Source organism: Pan paniscus, chromosome 1 (genome assembly GCF_029289425.2).
Source record: "Pan paniscus chromosome 1, NHGRI_mPanPan1-v2.0_pri, whole genome shotgun sequence".
NCBI lineage: Eukaryota > Metazoa > Chordata > Mammalia > Primates > Hominidae > Pan > Pan paniscus.
Window position 1 is genome coordinate 193,106,969 of NC_073249.2, and position 21,134 is coordinate 193,128,102.

Sequence of the window (21,134 nt, forward strand, 5' to 3'; positions counted from 1 at the left end):
GACCCCAGAGCTGACACCTTTTAACCCGTGAGGCTGTCCGGGAGTTAGATGAGTTGAGCAAAGGGAATGCCTTCTGTTGCACCCCTACTGTGTGCCAGCCACTATGCTGTGTGCTTTGCATATACTTTCCCAGTTATGACTCACTAACGGGGTAAATGTCACCTGTAAGAGAGATATTATTGCCTACATATTACAGTTGAAGAACCTGGAACTTGAGGTGTTAAGCAACCTTAGCCAAGACCTTTGAGCAGGTAAATGGGCTTTTGATCCAGGTGTTTCTTACCCCCAAGTCCATGCCTTTTCCACTGCCCTGCTCTTTCTGCTCCTATGTGGTATTGATGTCATTGGTACGATTCTGCATGGTTCATTCAAGTGAAGTATTTGTGTGTGCATCTGTCACATCAAATGTGGATTCAAACTCCAACATGGGGCCTCTCTATTTCTGCAACAATGTCTTCATTTTCACACAATGGCCCAAAAAGCCCCAAGCAGTCAGCGCAGCTGGGAAACCCAGAGGTTTCAGCTCAGATGTTTGCTCATCCTTAGAATCCCGGCCAAATGTTTCTCCCTTTGGAAGGGCTCTATTTGCATGCTAGAAGAATAGAGTGCAAAGCGCGATGCTTAATCAACTTGTTTCCACCTGTGACTGGGTCTCACCCACTCTCCACCCAACTCCATGTCCTAGGTAGGAGGGAAAGGACGTATATTTCCTAAGCTGTATAGACTGAGAACAGTTTTCTCATTTGCAGACGTGTTTATGTGTCAGGAGTATAGCATGCACGTGGGCACATGCACCCACAAGCCTTTTCACATCAAGGATTTTGACCCCCATGAAGCCTTCCCAACCCTTGAGGCATAGTTCCCCATTCTTCTTCCATGCCCCACTCTGAATTCTCACTAGTAGTGATGTGTCTGTCTTCTCCACTAAACTGGGAGATCTTTCTCAGTGCTTAGCACAAGGCCTGGCACTTGGTAGGTGCTTAGGCCTTGATGCTTCTCAGTTGCCTGGGAACAGGGTATTTACAAGCTGCATCTTTGGTCCCATCACTTCTGTTGGGTTCTGTCTCCTCCACCTCTATCTATAGAAGCCCAAATCCTCCAGGATCACCAGCCTCTATCTACAGAGATGCAAGGATATAAAAACCTTTAAAATGCTTTAGCATTAGAGGCTTGGCTCCAACCATCATTTATAAAAAATGTAGCAGTAATTATCTAGAGAAGTATTTCTCAAATTTTAAGTGCGTATAAATCATTTGGGATCTGAAGAGCATGCAGATTCTGATTCAGTAGGTCTTCAGTGGAGGCCAAAGATTCTGCAATTCTAGTAAGTCCCCCAGTGCTGACCACACTGCTGGTTCATGGACCATACTTTGAGTAGAAAGTGGGATCACACTTGGAGTAGCAGGTGGGTCCTAGTCTAACATGAGTTCCTGTCCTGGCACCATCCACAACACATAGTCCCAATAGGATACTCACTTGGCGTGATTCTGTATGGTTCATTCAAGTTAAGTATTTGTGTGTGCATCTGTCACATCAAATCTGGATTCAAGCTCCGACACGGGGCATGGCCCATGTGCATGGCCACGCACTTACACACATGCCCACCAAACACAACTGCCATCTGGACAAGTTCTAGAATTGCTTTGGGTGTTAAGGCCATGCTGCTCTATAACTTCCCTCACTACCTGATCTCTTACCCTACCTGGCTATTCTTACTACCTGCTCTCTTTCTGTAGCCTGAGAGGCCGCACCCTGGAGTAGCTGAGAGCACAGCCTCTGCAGTCGGATTGCCTTAGTTCAGATCCTAGCTCTACCACATACTAGATGGGCGACCTTGGACAGATGACTTCATCTCTTTGTGCCTCCGTTTCCTTGGATGTAAACTGGAGATGATAATAATGTACCCATGCCACAGCGTTCCTGGCAGAATTAGATGAGTTTTTCTGTCTCCCTTCCAAGGGAGAGGGGCTGACTATAGTGCAAGTAAAAGCAGTTAGGACAGTAAATATTTAGTGCTTGAAATGTTAATGAATATCATTACTTTGATTTTATTTTATGCTCTTAACCTTCCCCCTTACTGGAGCTCCCTCCTCCCTCTTTCCAGCTCTCTGATTGCTCTTTGACCATCTCCCCCATTGCTCCAACTTCACCTGGTCTCCTACTCCCTGTCACTTCTGCCCATGCTTCCAATCACCCCTTCTCTGATTCTCACTCTGCCCTCTTCTCTCCTAGCCCTCTTCTCCATGCTTGTGGCTTCAGATATCAACTATTTGCTGGTGACTCAAATCTACCTCTGTAGTCCCCCTTTAATCCTGAACTTCCAAATCTGTCCTTCCAGTGGCCCACTAGCTCTCACTGCTTGCACGCAGAAAAGGCTAAGTCCATTACTCTTCTACAACCCACACCTCCTTCCTGCATGCCCTTCCCCAGGTAACAGAAGACATCACCATCCTTCAGGTGGACGTGCCACTGGATGTCATGTTATTTCTCCTTTGCATTAAGTGCCTGCTGTCTTGGCTACCCTACCCTGACCCCTGAAGGCTCATGGCCATCTCCTGCTCTTGCTCCTTCTGCCAAGCCCCATCCTCTCCCAGTGCAGAGCAGCCACCAATACAACTGATCTCCCTCCCTGCTCTCCCTCCACTTCATCCTCCTTACAGCCACCAACATCTTGCTAAAACTGAGATCTGGTCCACTCTGGATAGGATGGCTTCTCATTGCCTCCAGAGAAATATTGGGTCTGGCCTCCATCTACCTATCCAGCTTCAATTCCAGGAGTAGCCACACTCAGCTGCTGCTTAACAAACCTGGAATCGACAGTCCCTTTACACATATGGGTCTCCTGCCTGGGACACTCTTCCTTCCCTTACCTGGTTAATTCCTGTGCATCCTTTTAAGATCCATGTCAAATGTTTACTCCTCGGTGAAGCCATCCTCCACCTGCCTCTTCCTGCTGTCAACTGCTTACTGTTCCGGCCCCCATGGCATGCTGTCTACATTCATTCCAGCACTCAGCACTCTGTATTGCAGCTATTCGTTTAATGTCTGGTATATCCTCTTGCACCTAACCCTGGATCCTAGCCCATAGTAAAGACTCAACAAATACACAAATGCTTGTTGGATGAATTAATGAATGTCTCTAAAGCATTCTCATAGGTCAAGCCATAAATCTCTCTTTTAAATTTTGAGAACTGTAAAATTCTCCCTGTAATTTTAGAACTGTAAAAGAAGAACTGTAAAATTCTTCTCCCTGACTGAATCTTTGGGCACTTGTGTGTTCAGGTTCCTTCATTCAGATTCACCTGTATGATTTGTCAATGCATGCTTGTAGTCATACGCACAGATAGACATTTGCAAACTGGAAATGTTTGTGTAGATCCTGTCTTGCAGCTGAGGTTCTCCAGCCATCTCGCCATCACCAACCTGACCCTCTGGTCTCTTGGCAGGTGTGTTCTTTACTTTCCACACCTTCCACCTGGAAAGTGGCCATGACTACCTCCTCATCACTGAGAACGGCAGCTTCACCCAGCCCCTGAGGCAGCTAACTGGATCTCGGCTGCCAGCTCCCATCAGCGCTGGGCTCTATGGCAACTTCACTGCCCAGGTCCGCTTCATCTCTGATTTCTCCATGTCATATGAAGGATTCAACATCACCTTCTCAGGTAAAGAGTATGAGGGTCCCTGAGGGGAAGAGACCATGGCGCTATTTGCTCTCTCCTTCTGCTACCAGTCTCTGGTTTTCCTAGCAGATAGATATTAATCCACTCTCCAGTCCCTGGGAAGTTGACCTTAGTGCTTCAGCAAAAGATGCTTGGGTTAGACCCAAGTAAGAACTTACCTATAATGGTCTTGGAAGGAGTTAGCATAATCACTGAGGATTCTCCTTCTGTGAAGGTGTTTAGAATTTGCTCTGAACATGACCCACCTGGCTGGATGAACTAGAGGACTTCACAAAAGTCCCTTCCTACCTTAGTTATTCGAGATTTTTCTTCTGATTCCACTTCCACATTTCCAACCCCAGCAATATGAAAAAAAAAGGTTTGAAATTAACATATTGGAGTGGTTTAGTCTTATTTGGGATCTTTTTCATCAATGCTAATTTTGTAGTAATAGATATTTATCTCTCTGTTTAGGGATTTGGAAAAGAAAATGCTTTTATTTGGCATTCAGGGAGAAAAGAGGACCCTTGGCTCCTCTCATACCGAGCCCTTCACCATTCTTGTCCCGTAGCACCCCAGAGTACCTCCCTCCACCTTTCTCAGCCACGGCCAGGAGTATCAGATGGATTCCTCCTGGGATGGACAAGAGGTATCCAGCTTCTAGGAACTGGGGTGTGGCCCAGCTTAGTCCCCTGCCAGGCCTCCAATGCAGAAGTCACCTGTCACATCCCTGGATTCACTTGGCCAATGGGACATATCCAGCCAGTGAGACTCAACCCTTATGAGAGAGACCCTCTTTCTCATCACACAGCCCTGGAGGACTGCATCCTGAAGGGAGAAGCCCTTGCAGACGAGGGACTAGTCACTTCTATGCTGTCACTAGAGGCCCCAGGCAGGGCTTTGGCCCATAAATGCCCCCGGTCATGCTTGCTGTCTGCCTCAAGTGCCACCGTAGCTGAGACATGGCTTCTCGTCAGGCATTTGGAGTGTCTTCACCAGTGGGAGTTGCCTGAGGCTAAGTCATGTATTCTGACCTTCTAGAACCCGCTGGTTGAATGTATCTAGTTTGTTGCCCAGAGACAAGGAAGCAGGAGAGCCTGTGAGCCCCAAGGCACAGGTTTAAAATGGAGATAAAAGGATAGCACAGAGAAGAGCTGAGTCCTGAGGATCCTTAGAAATCCTCCTGGGAAGCCTGTCTAGGAAAGGCTGTGCCCTTTCCCACTGCTCACAGGAGTGGGTGCAGACCGCCCGTCCTGGCCTCCCCGTGCTTCTCTCTGCCTCTGCCTCCCCGTGCTTCCCCATGCTTCTCTCTGCCTCTGCTCCCCTCGGGCTCTCACTTCTTCTCTTTTTGGGCCAGTGTCACCTTTTGTGGGCCAGTGTGCGCATGCCCTCTTCTCTGTCTTTCGTTGTCCCTGGCCCTTTCCCCCTGGTGTTTTGCCTGTGCGTTCCCATCTTTTTGCTCTGTGTCTCCCCACAATGTCTCTGAGCCCGGATCTCCTGCTACCTTTCCAGAGTACGACTTGGAGCCCTGTGAGGAGCCCGAGGTCCCAGCCTACAGCATCCGGAAGGGCTTGCAATTTGGCGTGGGCGACACCTTGACCTTCTCCTGCTTCCCCGGGTACCGTCTGGAGGGCACCGCCCGCATCACGTGCCTGGGGGGCAGACGGCGCCTGTGGAGCTCGCCTCTGCCAAGGTGTGTTGGTAGGTGGTCACGTGCTTTCATTTTGCTTCACTAATGGGGTGGGACAGATTATAGTCAATTGATGTGAGGTGGTGGACGGCACACAGGCCAAGAGGCTGACTTAGCCCACACTTACCACACTTACCTGCAGTGGGACCCGGGGCAGGTAACCTAACCTCCTTCTGCTCCATCCTCCTTATCTGCAAAATAGGGATGGCAATCCCTGCTTCATCAGGCAGTTCTGTATAAACTAAAGTAACCTTTACAAATCAGGTCCACAGTGGGCACTCACATGAAGTCGATTTCAGTACTCTTACCTCCCCACCCTCAGCACACAGACCCATGGCTTAAGGATGCCTCTTACCGAGGAATCTGGATGGGCACTAGGTGGGCCTATAGGAGGGGTGTATGACCTTTGCCCAGGGGGAGTCCCCATCTGGAGGAGCAGATGGGTGCTTTTACTAATCCAATGGCGGTGCTCACTCTTAGAGACGCCTTAGGAAGGCTCATCCATTCAGCAGGGGAGGACAAAAGGAACAGGGGCGGGGTCATTTATAGAGGGCCCACTACATGTCAGGCAGCTGCTAGGTTCTGAAGATACAAAAGTGAACAAAACAGAGAAATTCTTCACTCGTGGTCCACATTCTGGTGGTGGGGACACAAGCTGTGAATATGTAGATATGTGATGTGTCAGGCAGTGTTGAGGCATACAGAGAAAAATTAAGTCAGCTTAGAAAGTGCTGGAGCTAGGGTTGCTCTTTTATCATGGTCAGAAAAGGCCTCTCTGATGAGTTGACATTTGGCCAGAGATAGATATCTGGGAGGAGAGGGAACAGAGGACCAAGACCCAAACCGTGAGCATGCTCAGCATTTGAGGAACAGCTCAGAGGCCAAGCTGGAGCAAGCAGCAGGGAGAACAGGAGATATGGAGGTTAGAGGCAGCTGTTGGAAGTTGGAAGTGGGCTCTGCCAGACTCCTTGCAAGAGCTTTAAAGAAGTCTGTTCAGAGCGCTGTGCCCAGGTAGTAGGGGAAGCAAGTATTTTCCCCAGGGCGGAGTGATTGCTGTCTGTCCCTAATGTATGAGGCTCCTGGGTGCCTGTTTGCTCAATGCTTATAATGTAGGGCTGGATAAAACACTAGCTGCATTCATGGAGTATTTTCCATGCTCACTGTTAGCCATGGACCTCACGTAAAGTGAAATAGTATATAAAACCCCATAAAAATATACAAAACAGATCAAAGCAGCACTGCACTGACTGAAACAGGGACCAGCATCTCAAATGCCAGTGAGGTCAGCTGTGCCTGAGACAAGTCCATGGAGCCCTCAGGCTATGCCGAGGACAGCTTAGACAGGCTGGCAAGATGAGCCGGGCCCAGGCTGTGCACTCATGCAGGCCAAGGTGGGGTCACTGCTCTGCCACTTACCAACGCCTAGATCTCAGGCAGGCCAGCAAACCCCCTTAACCTCAGCTTCCTCGTTTATAAAACAGAGGTAACAGCATCCAATTCACAGGCTTTACTCTACCTTAGATGACATCATTTACATAAACCAAGAGGTGGCATATAATTATCAGCATTTTGCCAATAACATTTTTATCTGTATTTATCAATAACCAATTATCGTTATTTTGCCAATAACCTTTTACAATCTCAGAAAGGAAACATTAAAACAAAGAGCTGCAGAATTCCATTTCTGAGCAATTAAATAACCCCAGGGTTTACTCCGTCTCCTATAACCATCCCCAAAGGCATCCACCCACCCTGATCTGGCCACACACACTCAGAAACACATAGAACCCCACCACCCACCCCAGGAAGGTTCAGTTCATGTCTGGCTGCTAGCAGCTCCTTTAGTCTCTGGGAAAACATCCTCAGCTAAATGGTTCTGGGGGAAATTCTCCTTGAATGGAATTAACCAGGACCACAGATGCACACAGCCCTTAAGCTCTTGCCTCATTGATCTCATTACATAAACTCATTCTTTAACTTATTATTCCAATTACTGTTTGTTCATGACACCTCACAATATTTTCATTATTACATTTGTCTTCTGTTTCACATGTTATTAATAATGCACAGTAGTTATAATCACCTCTAATTACCACCAGCCCTGCTGCCGAGGCTCAGGCTGGAGGCATCTCGGGAATGCCCACCGGGGGCTGCTCCCAGTCGCCATGCAAACTGGATGATTTAGTCCCCATAGTGCTACCAGGAACATTTCCAGCCGAGAAGGAGATGAACAGCCCTGGGCTTTAATTCATGGTGTGACGTGGGTGGCGGGGAGGGAGGTAACATAGCCCCTGACATCAGGGGACCCCAGTCTGCAGCAAGAGACATGGCCCTGTCCTTGGGAATTCTGGTGTGATGGAGAAGACCTAACCCTCTGCCTCAGAAGCCCCAGGCTGATGGATAAGGTACAACCTCTGCCCTTAACGAGACCCCTTCTGATGGGGGCGACAGAAGTCACAGATGCCAGAATCAGCCACAGCACTTTCCTGTGGATATGACTGTTTGTTTCTCTGGAACATTTATTTGTTTCCATTTGTGCCTGTGTTTGGCTTCTAAGTTCATCTGTTCACCTCCCCTGTTACTTTGGAAACTCTCCCGGAAGCAAGTGCCCCGTCCCTCTATCCCTCCTGTCCCCTCCCTGGTGCCCAGGACAAAGGCCTGACAGGGAGTCAGGACCTGGGGATTGGCCAAGGACTGGCCACATCTAAAGCTATCAGCCCCTCGTAAAGGTATCAGGCGTGTGGGAAGGAGGAGAGGCTCGTGCTGGGGCAGAGGTGGGGCACATAGCTCTTATGCAGGAAGCAGGGCCAGGAAGGAGGTCCAAAAACACATCCAAGCCCATGTTTAAGGGAAGCCAGCTGTCGAGAATTAGGCAGAGGGCAAGAGGCATCAGGAACCATGAGGGTGCTGTGAGCCTCGGGCAGCTAACGCACGCTTCCCATATGCTTCTCAGGCTTTCTGCCAGTCCCAGAATCCAGGCAGTTAGGGTTCCAGATGGAAGCAGGTAAGCCATGTAGATTCACCTGGGACATTGGTGGAGAGGCTACTATGTGCTAACCATTCCCCTATGTTTACCTATCTTATATATAAAATCTCATGTGTTGATTCTATAGTCTTATGAGAATGCTATTATTGTCCAGATGAAGGCAGATGAAGAGACTGAATTTCAGTGAGTTGACACAATGTGTCTAACTCCAAAGTCCATGATCATCCCACTGCACCACAGGCCTCTGCCTAGATGGAGGGGAAAGGTAGTAATCTCAGAGAAAATGGAGAGATGCTTCAGAAGGCTGCCCATGTGATATGACTGAGTAATAAGTGTTTACATATGCATGGCCCTAAGCAACTCCCCCTCCCCCCGACAAATCCTCACCCTCACCCTCATCTGAGATCATCAAAGAAATGTACACATGCTGGAAACGTCTATGTAAATTATCAGCAGCCACTGCCCCCAGGGAGCCTGCCCACCACTGTCCCTTGAGTTTTATGAGCCATCTCAGCACATTCATCATGATATTTGGAAGTTTTGCAAACAGACTAAGTTTAAAAGTACTGTAAAGTTAGATTTCTCCTCCAAGAGAAATAAATGAGGCCATATATAAAGTCTTAGGAAACTGAAGCTGGTCCTGAATTGAGCAGGACACAGGGAGGAGGGTCCATTCAGAAAAGTAGGGACTTGGTGGTGGGACATGTAGCCCCCATCTTCAAAGGACTAATGAGGAGCCTTAGGACAAGAGAAAACACAAGATGTATAACTAAGCCCACGAGCAGTTCAGCTTTGAAGGTTTCCATGTTCTCCATCTATGCTGCCTCAGCCTAGTACGCTCCTGGCTTAGGGTAATTAGGGTTAACTATAAGGCCCAAGCAATGGCCCTTTGGTCAACCCCAGGGCTTTTCTAGCCACAGACTGTGCCTGGACTGAAGGATACTGAGGGATGGTTTAGAGAAAGCAGATTTGCTACCAGCCGCCTGAAAGATTCAAGGCATGCTCCAAATTCCCCATATGTCCACACGAATAACAGGCCTGCCATCTGGACTTGTATTTACATCCTTCCGGAACCTAATTATTATTTTTAGGACTGTACATCTTCTGAGGTCAGTGTACTCCATATCCATTCATTCATTCATTCATTCAGTAAATATTTATTTTACAGACAATCCAGGCTAAGCCTTGGAAATTCATAGATTCATCCAGCATGACCCTAGCCCTCAAGTTACTGACAGTTTAGGTGGGGGACACAGGACAGGCAGCAAGCAATCAAGGTGCAATATGGGAGGTGCTCAGATACAGGAAGGAACAGGGAGGGGCCCCCCAATTATTAAAGATCCCATTCCTCTGTGCATGCCCTGAGCCTGCCGTGCCCACGCACTATGTGGGTGTTAAGGAGACAGTAACACGACCAAGCCCCAAAGGTTCCACAGTGCAGTAGAGGACATAGAAATGTTAACAAATAAGTGAAGTAAAATGGGATGACTGCTATAAATAAAGGTATGAGAACAATGGGGAAAGAATGACTAATTCTGGAGGAGGAGAAGCAGTTTCCAGAGGAGGGTGTGATTTCATTAGCTGTTGAATGAAACAGGCTGCAATGAGACTATGCTAAAAACTTTCCCCAGGACCCAGGAGGTTGAGTTCTCAGCCCCCTCCTCCTCGTGAATCCACAGAGAGGCTTGGTCTCAGTGGTTGAGTACCTGGTTCCTTATCTTTAAACCAGAAATGATAATTGTGCCTACATTATGGGGCTGGCTGTTGCGACTAATGACTGAAATGGTCCTTGTAAAGTGTCAATCGTGCTGTTTTGCACATAAGGGTTAGCGATTATGATGTGATCTTGCCCCCTCTTAGTTTCTATTCTGTGATACTGAAAGGCTTCATCTCTCCTCACTTAACTGCCCCCCTCTTCCCCTGACCTCCTCCTCAGTCATTTCTGTTGCTACGCTACTATATGAATAGGTATGTGGCACGGCTGCTTTATAGCACTGAGAAATTGTAAAGGGTGCCTGGTGGGTTAGTGTCTGTTTCTGTAGGAGAGAGACAGACAAACAGCACAAGAGACAGAAACAAAGCAGGCAGCACCATAGGTAGGGAAGTATTTTTTTTTTAAGTTTGAGAGGCATTTCTGTAGACAGTCCAACAACTGGACAGACACACAGGCACCTTGGCAGGTAGACAGGCAAACGACTTGTCATCTTTGTCAGGTTCTTCAGAGCTGTGAGTTGCTTTCTGGATGCAGCTGATGGGGGTTAATCTATGGTTATTGTGATTCTCTTTCCAGCTGAGTGTGGGAATTCAGTCACAGGCACTCAGGGTACTTTGCTGTCCCCCAACTTTCCTGTGAACTACAATAACAATCATGAATGCATCTACTCCATCCAGACCCAGCCAGGGAAGGGAATTCAGCTGAAAGCCAGGGCATTCGAACTCTCCGAAGGAGATGTCCTCAAGGTAAAATTGATCGATTTCAGAGTATGTGTGTTATAGTATGCAATAGTCTGGTCAATACTCATTCCTTTGTCTCTGTGTGAATGAGCCAAACTTTCTCCTTCCTTCCTGAGTCCCAAAATACTGTCCTCACTCATCTGGGAGAAAGAGAGGACCAAAAGAGAGGGGTATGTGGGTATCTAAGAATATGGTTTTAGAGTTTGTTTAGAAGCTGTTTGCTATCAAATGCATGTGTAATTGAGTATGGGTTGACTGCATAATAAAAGATAATAATTCAGCTTAGGGAACGTGGCAAAGCCCCATCTCTACAAAAAATACAAAAATTAGCTGGGTGTGGTGGTGCATGCCTGTAGTCCCAGCTACTGGGGAGGCTGAGGTGGGAGGGTCACTTGAGCCAGGGAGGTTGAGGTTACAGTGAGCCATGATCGTGCCACTGCACTCCAGACTGGGTGACAGAGTCAGACCCTGTCTCAAAATAATAATAATAATAATAATAATAATAATAATAATAAGTTTGGTTGGAGCAGCCAATGGATCCAGTTTTCCATTTTGAGCCCTGACCATCAACATGGATAATGAAGAGCTCATAGAACATGTATATATATGCATGTGTGTGTTCATTTGTGTAGCTATGTATTTATGGATATAGATGCTTTTTTAAGTATGTTTCCACATGTGTGTGAATCGGTGTCCATGTATTTATTTGGTTTTGGGGATCTGTGTCTGTGCACACATGTGTCAGCATATTGTGTGTGTGTGCACTTGTGCATTGTGTATGTTTTGGTTGAATAACAGACTATTGCAGTAGCTTCATTGTACCACGATGATGGCCTGGTGTGGCAGTGGGGTTAAAGAAAGTGAGTTTGAGACATATGTAAGGGAAAGAAATGATAGGACTTGGATTACAGAGAAGGTCATAGAGAGGGATTTGTTAAGACACTGAGCATATATGTCTTATGTTTCTTTGCATAAATACAAAGAATATGTGATTGAGTACCTCCAATAATGTGTGGTGTGTGTCTGTGTAATCACAGAGTTGAGCATGGAGAATTTATTAAAGAGCTGCCTTAATAAAATGAATGATAAGGAAAGCCTCATACAAAGCATGTTCATTTTCATCCTAGGCCAAGGAATTTTTTTAGCTTTTTCTAATATAGTTTTATTCCTTGTAGCCAGAGAAGTCCTTACATTGGAAAAAGTTGAACCAGAGCCCACTACTCTGGAAAATCCAAAGATAAACCATTAAATTTCCATGCTTTCAGATTATCTCCAGATGTGATGAATGTGCTGTCCTTTTTATGTACAGATGATGGATACTCTTGGCCAACCCCCTGGGGCATATGTCCTCTGGGGTGTATGGTGTGTGTGTGTGTGTGTGCACGCGTGCGTGTTTGAAATGCATTTCTCACTCTTACCTAATCCTTTTTGAACCCAAGAAGATTCACTCATGAGATCACTGGCTGGGACTGGATGTGCCTGAAATGGGATAGAACAATCCCATTGGCTTCTTAAGCTCTGCTTTCCAACCCCACATAAAAACAGTGTGTGTCTCCCAACAAGACAATACAAGACAAGGGTTTTATGCCCTTCCGATAACCATGTCTTTAGGCATCACCCTTGACCTTCACTTCCCTCCATCCATTTGAGTCTCAGAGGGTGCAATCAGTACAGCAGCACCAGAGGGACCTCCTCTCTGTAGAGGTACAGATGGAGTGACGCAAGCTGGGCAATGCAGAGGCTTTCTTGGATGAAGGCCATTAGCACAAAAAGCCAGCTTTGAGGCATAGTTTACAATTTTCAGGTTTTGAAGGGAGTATAAGCAGTGGTTCTGTGCAAGTGACCTGATAGAGCCAGCAGAAATGGCTCCCAGGTTGCTGGAGGTCATATGGAGTATGGCCAGTGCCCATGCTTCCTCGCTAAGGGGGTCTAGATTCAGAATAGCACCTAAGACATAGTCAGCAGGTGTGCACACTCAACGGCACCGTCAGGGTTCTTCAGGGTCAGGTGGGCAGCTTAGTAGATAAGCAGAGAGAGTCTTTCTGAGGTGGTCAGGGTAAGAAAGGAGAAGGGACATGGGGCATAAAACCTAGGTCAGAGTTCAGGGAGGACTAACAGAGGATGCGGGATTCCCGGTAGTGCACACACATACGCGCACACACACATGCATACACAAACACATGCACACACATGCACATGCACACAATGCACACATGCACACACACATATGCACGCACACACACATGCACACACAAACACATGCACACACACACACACGTACATGCACACACACACACTCTTTAGCACCAGGGTAGGAAATGCTCCTGCTACGGCCTCTTTGAGTTTAGCTCCTCTGCTCTCCCTTAGAGACTGCTGAGTGTTTCCATTCCCAGTTTCCATTTTCCCTCTGTTGTGGTGTGCCAACAGGAAAATTAACTGGATATGTGTAAATATTCAGTAGATCAGAAGAAGAAGACATGTCTGTGGAATCAGAGCTAATTGCCCCTCTGTAGGCAACAAAGAACAGAAACACACTTTAAAAGCTCCTAATTTGTATTCTTAGGAGAATTTGAGAGAATATTATATTTATGACACAAAAATAGGCAATAATGAAAACAGAGCAATCTGAGATGAGGAGAGATTGAATAGAGATGAAAAACATGATCACCCAATTAAAAAATGGAATGGAGGCAATGAATGGAAGATGGTAAACCACAGAAAAATGAAATCAGTTTATTAAAAGATAAATTTGAGAATTTCTCCCACATCTCATAAGGAAATGAAAAAGAGGATTATTTTATATTAATAAAATGGATAATCAATCCACAGTAAAACTTTATGTGCCAAATAACATAGCAAGAATAAATTAAATAAAAACCGCTGGAAATGTAAAAAATTTAATAAAGTTACAGCCATCATGGAAGATTTTAATATACCTCTGTAAGTCTGTGACATATCACCTAACTTAACGATAAATAAAGATTTGGGTAGCTTGAATAATGTAACATAATAAATCAGAAGAAAGTAGGAGAAAGATACTTTTAAAGATAAAGGCAGAAATGACTAGAGAAACAAAACTAAAAAGCAATAGCAATTGTCAACCAAACCAACTGTTTTTTTTTGAAAAATAATAAAGTAGACAATACTAGCAGAACTGATCAAGGAAAAAAGAAGCCACAAATATGTAATATTAGGAATTGAAAAGGGATATAATCAAAGATATAGGAGAGATTATGGAAATAAGAAAATGTTTAGGGATCACGCCACTGCACTCCAGCCTGGGCGACAAAGTGAGACCCTTTTTCAAAAAAGAGAAGGAAAATGTTTAGGAACAACTGTAAGCCAAGAAATCTGAAAGCTCAGATAAAATGGAAATTTTTATAGATAAAAAGTACTAATATTTAAAAAAATCTAAAAAAAACCAATGACCATTAAAAAATTATGATTCCCCCGTATCCTCTCTCAAAAGCCCCAGGCCTTAACTATTTTACAGGTAAGCTTAACAAAACTTCAAGAAGCAATTAATCCCTGCAATAAACTCTTCAGAAGACAGAAAAATAAAGAACCATCTCCCAACTCATTTTTTCTTAATGAGGCAAGTAGAAACTTTGGTATCAACGAGTAAAATTATGGTTACCAGGGGATTGAGGGAATGGGGAGATAATGGTCAAAGTATAGAAAGCATCAATTAGACAGAAGAATTAAGGGTTTCTTTTTCCTTTGAGATGTATTGCACGTTACAGTGAATATAGCAAATAATAATGTATCATACATTTCAAGATCACTAAAAGAGTAAATTTCAAATGTTCTCACCACAGAAAAAGATAAGTATTTGAGGTGATGGTTATGTTAGTTTGATTTACTAATTCCACATTGTATTCATAAATCATAACATACTTTCTACTGCATGAATATATTCAGCTATAATTTATCAATTTATAATTTAAAATAAAAATTTTAAAAAGAACAGAAATCAGAAACTATTAGGGCAGTCTCACTTTTGATCATAGATCTAAAAATTCTGAGTATAAATCTGATTGAATTTGGCTGTGTATTAAAACAAAGATGAGACCATCCTGGCTAATACAGTGAAACCCTGTCTCTAGTAAAAATACAAAAAAAAAAAAAATTAGCGGGACATAATGGCGGGTGCCTGTAGTCCCAGCTACTTGGGAAGCTGGGGCAGGAGAATGGCGTGAACCTGGGAGGTGGAGCTTGCAGTGAGCCAAGATTGCAGCCACTGCACTCCAGCCTGGGTGACAGAGAGAGACTCTGTCTCAAAAAACAAACAAACAAACAAACAAAGACGACCAAGTAGGTTTGATTCCAGGAATGTGAGGATGTGTCAAAATTAGAAAAGCTCATAATGTTATTTGTTAGACAAACCATATGAAATTGCTATTTTTGTAGGTCAAAACTGTTAAAATATTGGCAATTTCATGGCTCAACCTAATAGCCTATAAACAGATTAGCAAAGAAAAAGACATTATCCTGCTAATGCACCCCAAAACATCATGTGATTAAGTTCAACACCCACTCATGATTTTTGAAAACATCTCATAAAACTACAAATAGAACTTTCCTAACTTGATAAAAACATTTCTACCAAATGCCTATAGCAAACATTATACTTAATGGCAAAACTTCCTAAAGATTTTCAGTAAAGTCAAGAACAAGATCAATAGTTCTATATCACCAATAGAACGCAGCATTGTACTGAAGAGACAAACCATTACATTTATACCAGAAAAAGAAAAAAAGGAACTATAAAAATTAGAAAGGAATATAGAAAATTGTGACTTTTGTTTCAAAAATACAAAACAATCAACTAATAAACTCAAAATCAATAAGAAAATTCACAAAGCTTCTGGTGTTTCTATAACCAAATAAAACTTGCAATCAGGAGGGAAAGTCTCATTTATAATAGAAACGAAAACTGTAAGACACCTAGAAATAAGCCCTCCAAAATGTGCATGATCTTAACTGAGAGAAGATAAAATTTTATTTTGATATTGATGTAACTAAAATAAATGCAGGGAGATTTCATTCTCATGGATGCACAGAGGGTATGAAAAGGCAGGCAATTCACAGAAAAGGAAGTAAGAACTGTTGATAAACATAAAAAGATGCTCAACTTCAATGGCGATCAAGGATTTACATATTAAAGTGAGATACCACTTTACACTCATCAAATTGGAAAACATCATAATGCCCTAAAATACCAAGTATCAGCAAGGATATAAAGCAATGAAAGCTGTCAGGCGTTGCTGGTGAGAGAGCAAATTGCTATTCCTTTTCAAAGAGCAATCTGGTAATATCTAACCAAATTGAAGATGTGTCATCCCCACAACCAGCTTTTCCATGCTAGATGTACACTCTAGAGAAACTCAAGTACACGTGTGCAAGCGGACATGCAGGAATATTCATAGAAATTATGCTTACATTGTTTGTAATTGTGTATAGAAAGCTTTCTGCTTAGCATATTCATTTTGAAACCAGCCATCTTGCTGACCTGCTTTATTGGATGTAATGGATGTGCATAGATTCTCTTGGATTTCTCAATCACCTGCACATAATGATGAATTGGACCATCAAGCAATATTCTGTTAGGAAATAAATGTATACAAAGGCCCAATTCCCAATAGCAATCAAAAATATAAAAATACCCAGGAATAAGAACAGAATGGTAGTGAGAGACATAAAAGACATTTTGATTAAATGGAGCTAGACACTATGTATATGGATTGGAAGACTCAACATCACATAGATAGATTTTTCTCAAATCCGTCTATACATTTAATGTAGCTCAGTCAGAATTACACAAGTTTTGTTGGGGAGTTTTTTGTTTTACTTTTTATAATTCAGGAAAATTCTTGAGTTTAGAAGAGTACATCTGGGAGAATTTTGTTTAAGTTAAAAGAAGACAAATGAGGACTTTTCCTACTAATTATTTAAATATATTGTAAAGCTACAGTAGCTAAAACAGTGTGGGTCATGCACAGGAATAGACAAATAGACAAATGCAATAGAATAGAAAGTTGACAAACAAAACCAAATGTATATAATTATATGTTAATTATATATGTGATAAAGACTGATTTAAAATTGGTAGTGTGTGGAATATTTACAAACAGAGTTTGGTTAAATGACTAATCTATCAGGGAGTTAAGGTAGAATTGTATATCATATCCCAAAATAAATTCCAGGTAGATTTAAGGACATGAATTCTAGAGGAAAATATTGGTTTATTTATCATACATTTACTGAGTGAGCCTTATGTGCCAGAGCATATATTTTGGACACTGATATGTAAATAATTATCTTGCAGATTGGGTTAATTTTTATTATAGAAATTCCTGCCACCATTTAAATGCTGTTATGGAAAAAATATTTAATGACTTTAAAAATATACACATTATATTAAGTGAAAGAGCAGGTTGCCCTATAGTATCTATAATTCGATCTTATTGTTATAAAAAATTATAAAAACATAAATTTATGCAAGGAAATAAATGCATAGAATAAAGGCTAGAAGGACACTTACCAACATGTTGTAAGTTCTGAAAGTTATTTGCACATTTCTGTTTTATAAGTTTTTCTGCAATTAATATTTTATTGTAATGATGCAAGTAACATTTTTGTTCTTGATGAATTAGGATGAATTATGCTTGGAAATTAAGGAAAATATCCTGTTCCCATCATACTTTTTATTAATTAACCATAATTTCTTAATAACATCATATATCCAGTGAGGGTTTAAATTTCCAATTATCTCATAGATGTCATAATATTTTTTAAATTTATAGTTTATTTGAATTAGGATTCAATAAGGTCCACACATTAGATTCATTGTCTCATGTGTTTTTTAATCTGTAGGTTTCTCCCTCCATCTCTTTTCTTTTCCCCCTTGTAACTTACTTGTTGAGGAAATCAGATCATTTGTTCAGTGGAACTTTCCACTCTGGATTTTGCTGAATGCACTCACAGGGTATCATTTCATATGTTCCTCTGTTCTCGGTATTTATTGCCTGTAAGTTGGAAATTGGATCCAGTGGCTTGATCTGATCAGGTCTGATTTTTTGGGCAAGATAACTCCGTGGGTGATGATATATCTTTTATTAAAGAAACACATGGTGTCTGATTGTCTTTCTTACTGCAATTGATGATTATTATTTCTTATTGCAATTCATGATTCCTAGTCCATTGATGATAAATGCCTTGGTCCATTGATTTCCATATGTTTCGGTGATTAAAAATATTTTTGTAACAATTTAAGCTAAACTCTTTGAACTTGTATTATCTTGATGTCTGTTGGAACCCCAGAATTCACTCAGTCGATCAATGATATACAGCAATTACACAAGGATCTGGAAACAGACTTCAGGCTCCCAGGAGCCTAAACAAATCTCTGTAATATACAACACTGTTAGTTTGAAGGATGGCTTCTTTTAGAAAGCTTTGCTTCATAAATAGTACAATGGAAATATTGTGCCAATTTGCTGGCAGCTGGCATCACATTGTGTGCCATGCACAAATATTCATCACCCACTCAGAGATCCCATCTTTGATATTTACAAAAGCACCAGGGGGTCTTTCACTCAATCACAACTTCTGTTGTTATTTGTACAATTATCTGGAAAGGAGCAGCAACCTCGAAACCTGGGGAGCCAGTTCATTATTCTGATGATTGTTGTCTTTGCTGGTACTAAGAAGTTCAGGGGACAGATGGGAGTGAGGGAAGCCAGATGCCTGTACGATTCCACCCTTGGCAAGCCCAGTAGGCCCTAGCTGGAGCCCTCATTTTAGGAGGGAAGGGGCAGAGGCTGAGCTTGGGGAAGAAAAAGTCACCATGACATGCTGGTGTCTGGATCCCAGGGATGATGTCCAGCGGAGTGCTCAAGACAGGCTACTGCCACAGTGGGGTGGGATCAGGTGAGAGGATGGCTGTCTCATCTACTGGAAGGACAGGATTGAGGGTTTAGCAATGTAGAGATGAATGCTTTCAGCCTGTCTCTCTGAAGAAACAGATGGTTTGACAAGCAGGCAACCCAAACCTGGCCTCCCCAGGCTGCTAAAGAGTAAGCTGGTGCTATATGGGCATTGTGGGAACAAGAACAAATCTCCACTGGAAAGATTAGAATAGCAATGAGTTCCCAAAGACTAGATTCACACTAAAGATGGGCTGAGCATAGAACTGACATCAAGGGAAAACGAGATAACTTGCTCAGTTGATAGCTTCCCTCTGCCGTCTTCCTTGCATCTGATAACTCACTGTGCCTCTGATAGTTGTTACCAGTGCTAAACTCCAGGAGTGTGGGTTGTGGGGTAAGGAGGTGTTGTTCAACATAAGGCCATGCTGACGACATTGGGTTGGGGGTCTCTCCTGTGTCCAGGTTTATGATGGCAACAACAACTCCGCCCGTTTGCTGGGAGTTTTTAGCCGTTCTGAGATGATGGGGGTGACTTTGAACAGCACATCCAGCAGTCTGTGGCTTGATTTCATCACTGATGCTGAAAACACCAGCAAGGGCTTTGAACTGCACTTTTCCAGTAAGTCTTTCTTGCATCTGTGTGGACAAGGAAGTCAGGGTTTCCCATTTTATTCATTTATTTGAGCTTCTGCTTGCTCACGAGATACAAAGAATGTGCTCTTAAGACTGTTTTAAAATCCAGTATGTATCCATCAGTGGATGCATGGGTAAACAAAATGTGATATGTTCATACAATGGAATAGCATTTGTCCATAAAAAGGAGTGAAGTGGCCGGGCACAGTGGCTCATGCCTATAATCCCAGCACTTTGGGAGGCCAAGGCGGGTGGATCACGAGGTCAGGAGTTCAAGACCAGCCTGGCCAAGATGGTGAAACCCCATCTCTACTAAAACTACAAAAATTAGCTGGGCGTGGTGGCGGGTGCCTGTAATCCCAGCTACTTGGGAGGCTGAGGCAGGAGAATTGCTTGAACCCGGAAGGCAGAGGTTGCAGTGAGCCGAGATTGCGCCACTGCACTCTAGCCTGGGTGACAGAACAAGACTGTCTAAAAAAAAAAAAAAAAAAAAAAAAAGGAGTAAAGTATACATGCTTTGACATGGATGACCCTTGAAAAGATTGCAGTAAGTGAAAGAATCCAGTCTCAAAGGCCACATATTGTTTGAGCTCCATGATATGAACTGTCCAGAACAGGCAAATCCATAGAGCCAGAAAGTAAAGGGCAGTTGCCTAGGGCTGAGGGAGTTGGGGGAAAAATGTGTATGGAGCTTCTTTTTGAGGTGATAAAAATGTTCTAGAACTGATTATGGCAATAGCTGTACAACTCCGTGAATCTACTAAAAGACATCGGATTGTACACATTAGGTGGGAGAGTGTATGGTATGTGAATTGTATCTCAATAAAGAAAGCTATTGGGGAAAATCATGCACGGAGTATAGTCAGGTTTCCCCTCGTCTGGGCTCAAGGCTGCCTGGCAGAGGATCCTTGCCTGTTACAGCAAGAGGTTCAGTGGAAGAGGGTTAGAGACACCTTTGAATTCCATTTCTATCATGTGAAAATTGTGTAAGTTTGGAAAAATTTATTTAACCTTCCCAAATCAATGCTCTCTGTTGTAAAATGCAGGTAATTATACCCACCTGTAAGACTCCTGTAAATAACAAATGAGAGAGAACACATGTATAGCGCCATAGAGTGGGAGCTCTGCATAAATCTGTTTCCTTTTCCAGTCCGTTTCAACAGCGTATGTTTAAGCAGGTCATAACTCAGCTTTTAAACATACATTTAAGGTGACTTCTCCATATTACACCATCTTATCAGAATGTCTCAATAAGCAAAATGAAAAGAATGCTCCTGCTAGCAAAAATGCTACGGGGTCAAACAAAAGAAATAGAAAATGCAGACCTTAGGCCTGAAAACTATTAAAAGCAGAAATCATTTACATATAGCAACAGAGAAATGGATGTTCCTTAATATACCCTCAACTGAGCATAGAAATGAGGAAATCCTGACTGGTGAATCCATCAGAACCCAGGGTCTGTGGCTGAGACAGCTTCCTTGAGGACGTGGGCTTTGAGGGAAGAGAGGAAGCATGGTTTCTGCCACAATAGGTCTTATTCACTCTACCTCTTCTCTCCTCACCAGGCTTTGAACTCATCAAATGTGAGGACCCAGGAACCCCCAAGTTTGGCTACAAGGTTCATGATGAAGGTCATTTTGCAGGGAGCTCCGTGTCCTTCAGCTGTGACCCTGGATACAGCCTGCGGGGTAGTGAGGAGCTTCTGTGTCTGAGTGGAGAGCGCCGGACCTGGGACCGGCCTCTGCCCACCTGTGTCGGTAGGAGGGCTCTTCCTCTGCAGG

General features: G+C 43.4%; 1 protein-coding gene across 5 annotated transcripts in view; it reads left to right on the forward strand.

Moving 5' to 3' along the window:
• The window catches only part of CSMD2 (CUB and Sushi multiple domains 2), a 643,453-nt gene that overhangs the window by 437,865 nt on the left and 184,454 nt on the right, over nucleotides 1–21,134 (forward strand). For all 5 annotated transcript variants that reach the window (XM_034960731.3, XM_055095664.2, XM_034960735.3 and 2 more), the window contains exons 20-24: nucleotides 3,447–3,662; nucleotides 5,172–5,360; nucleotides 10,626–10,795; nucleotides 19,183–19,339; nucleotides 20,919–21,110. In XM_034960731.3, the coding sequence (XP_034816622.3) occupies nucleotides 3,447–3,662; nucleotides 5,172–5,360; nucleotides 10,626–10,795; nucleotides 19,183–19,339; nucleotides 20,919–21,110 (924 nt within the window). The remainder of the gene's footprint in view (nucleotides 1–3,446; nucleotides 3,663–5,171; nucleotides 5,361–10,625; nucleotides 10,796–19,182; nucleotides 19,340–20,918; nucleotides 21,111–21,134) is intronic.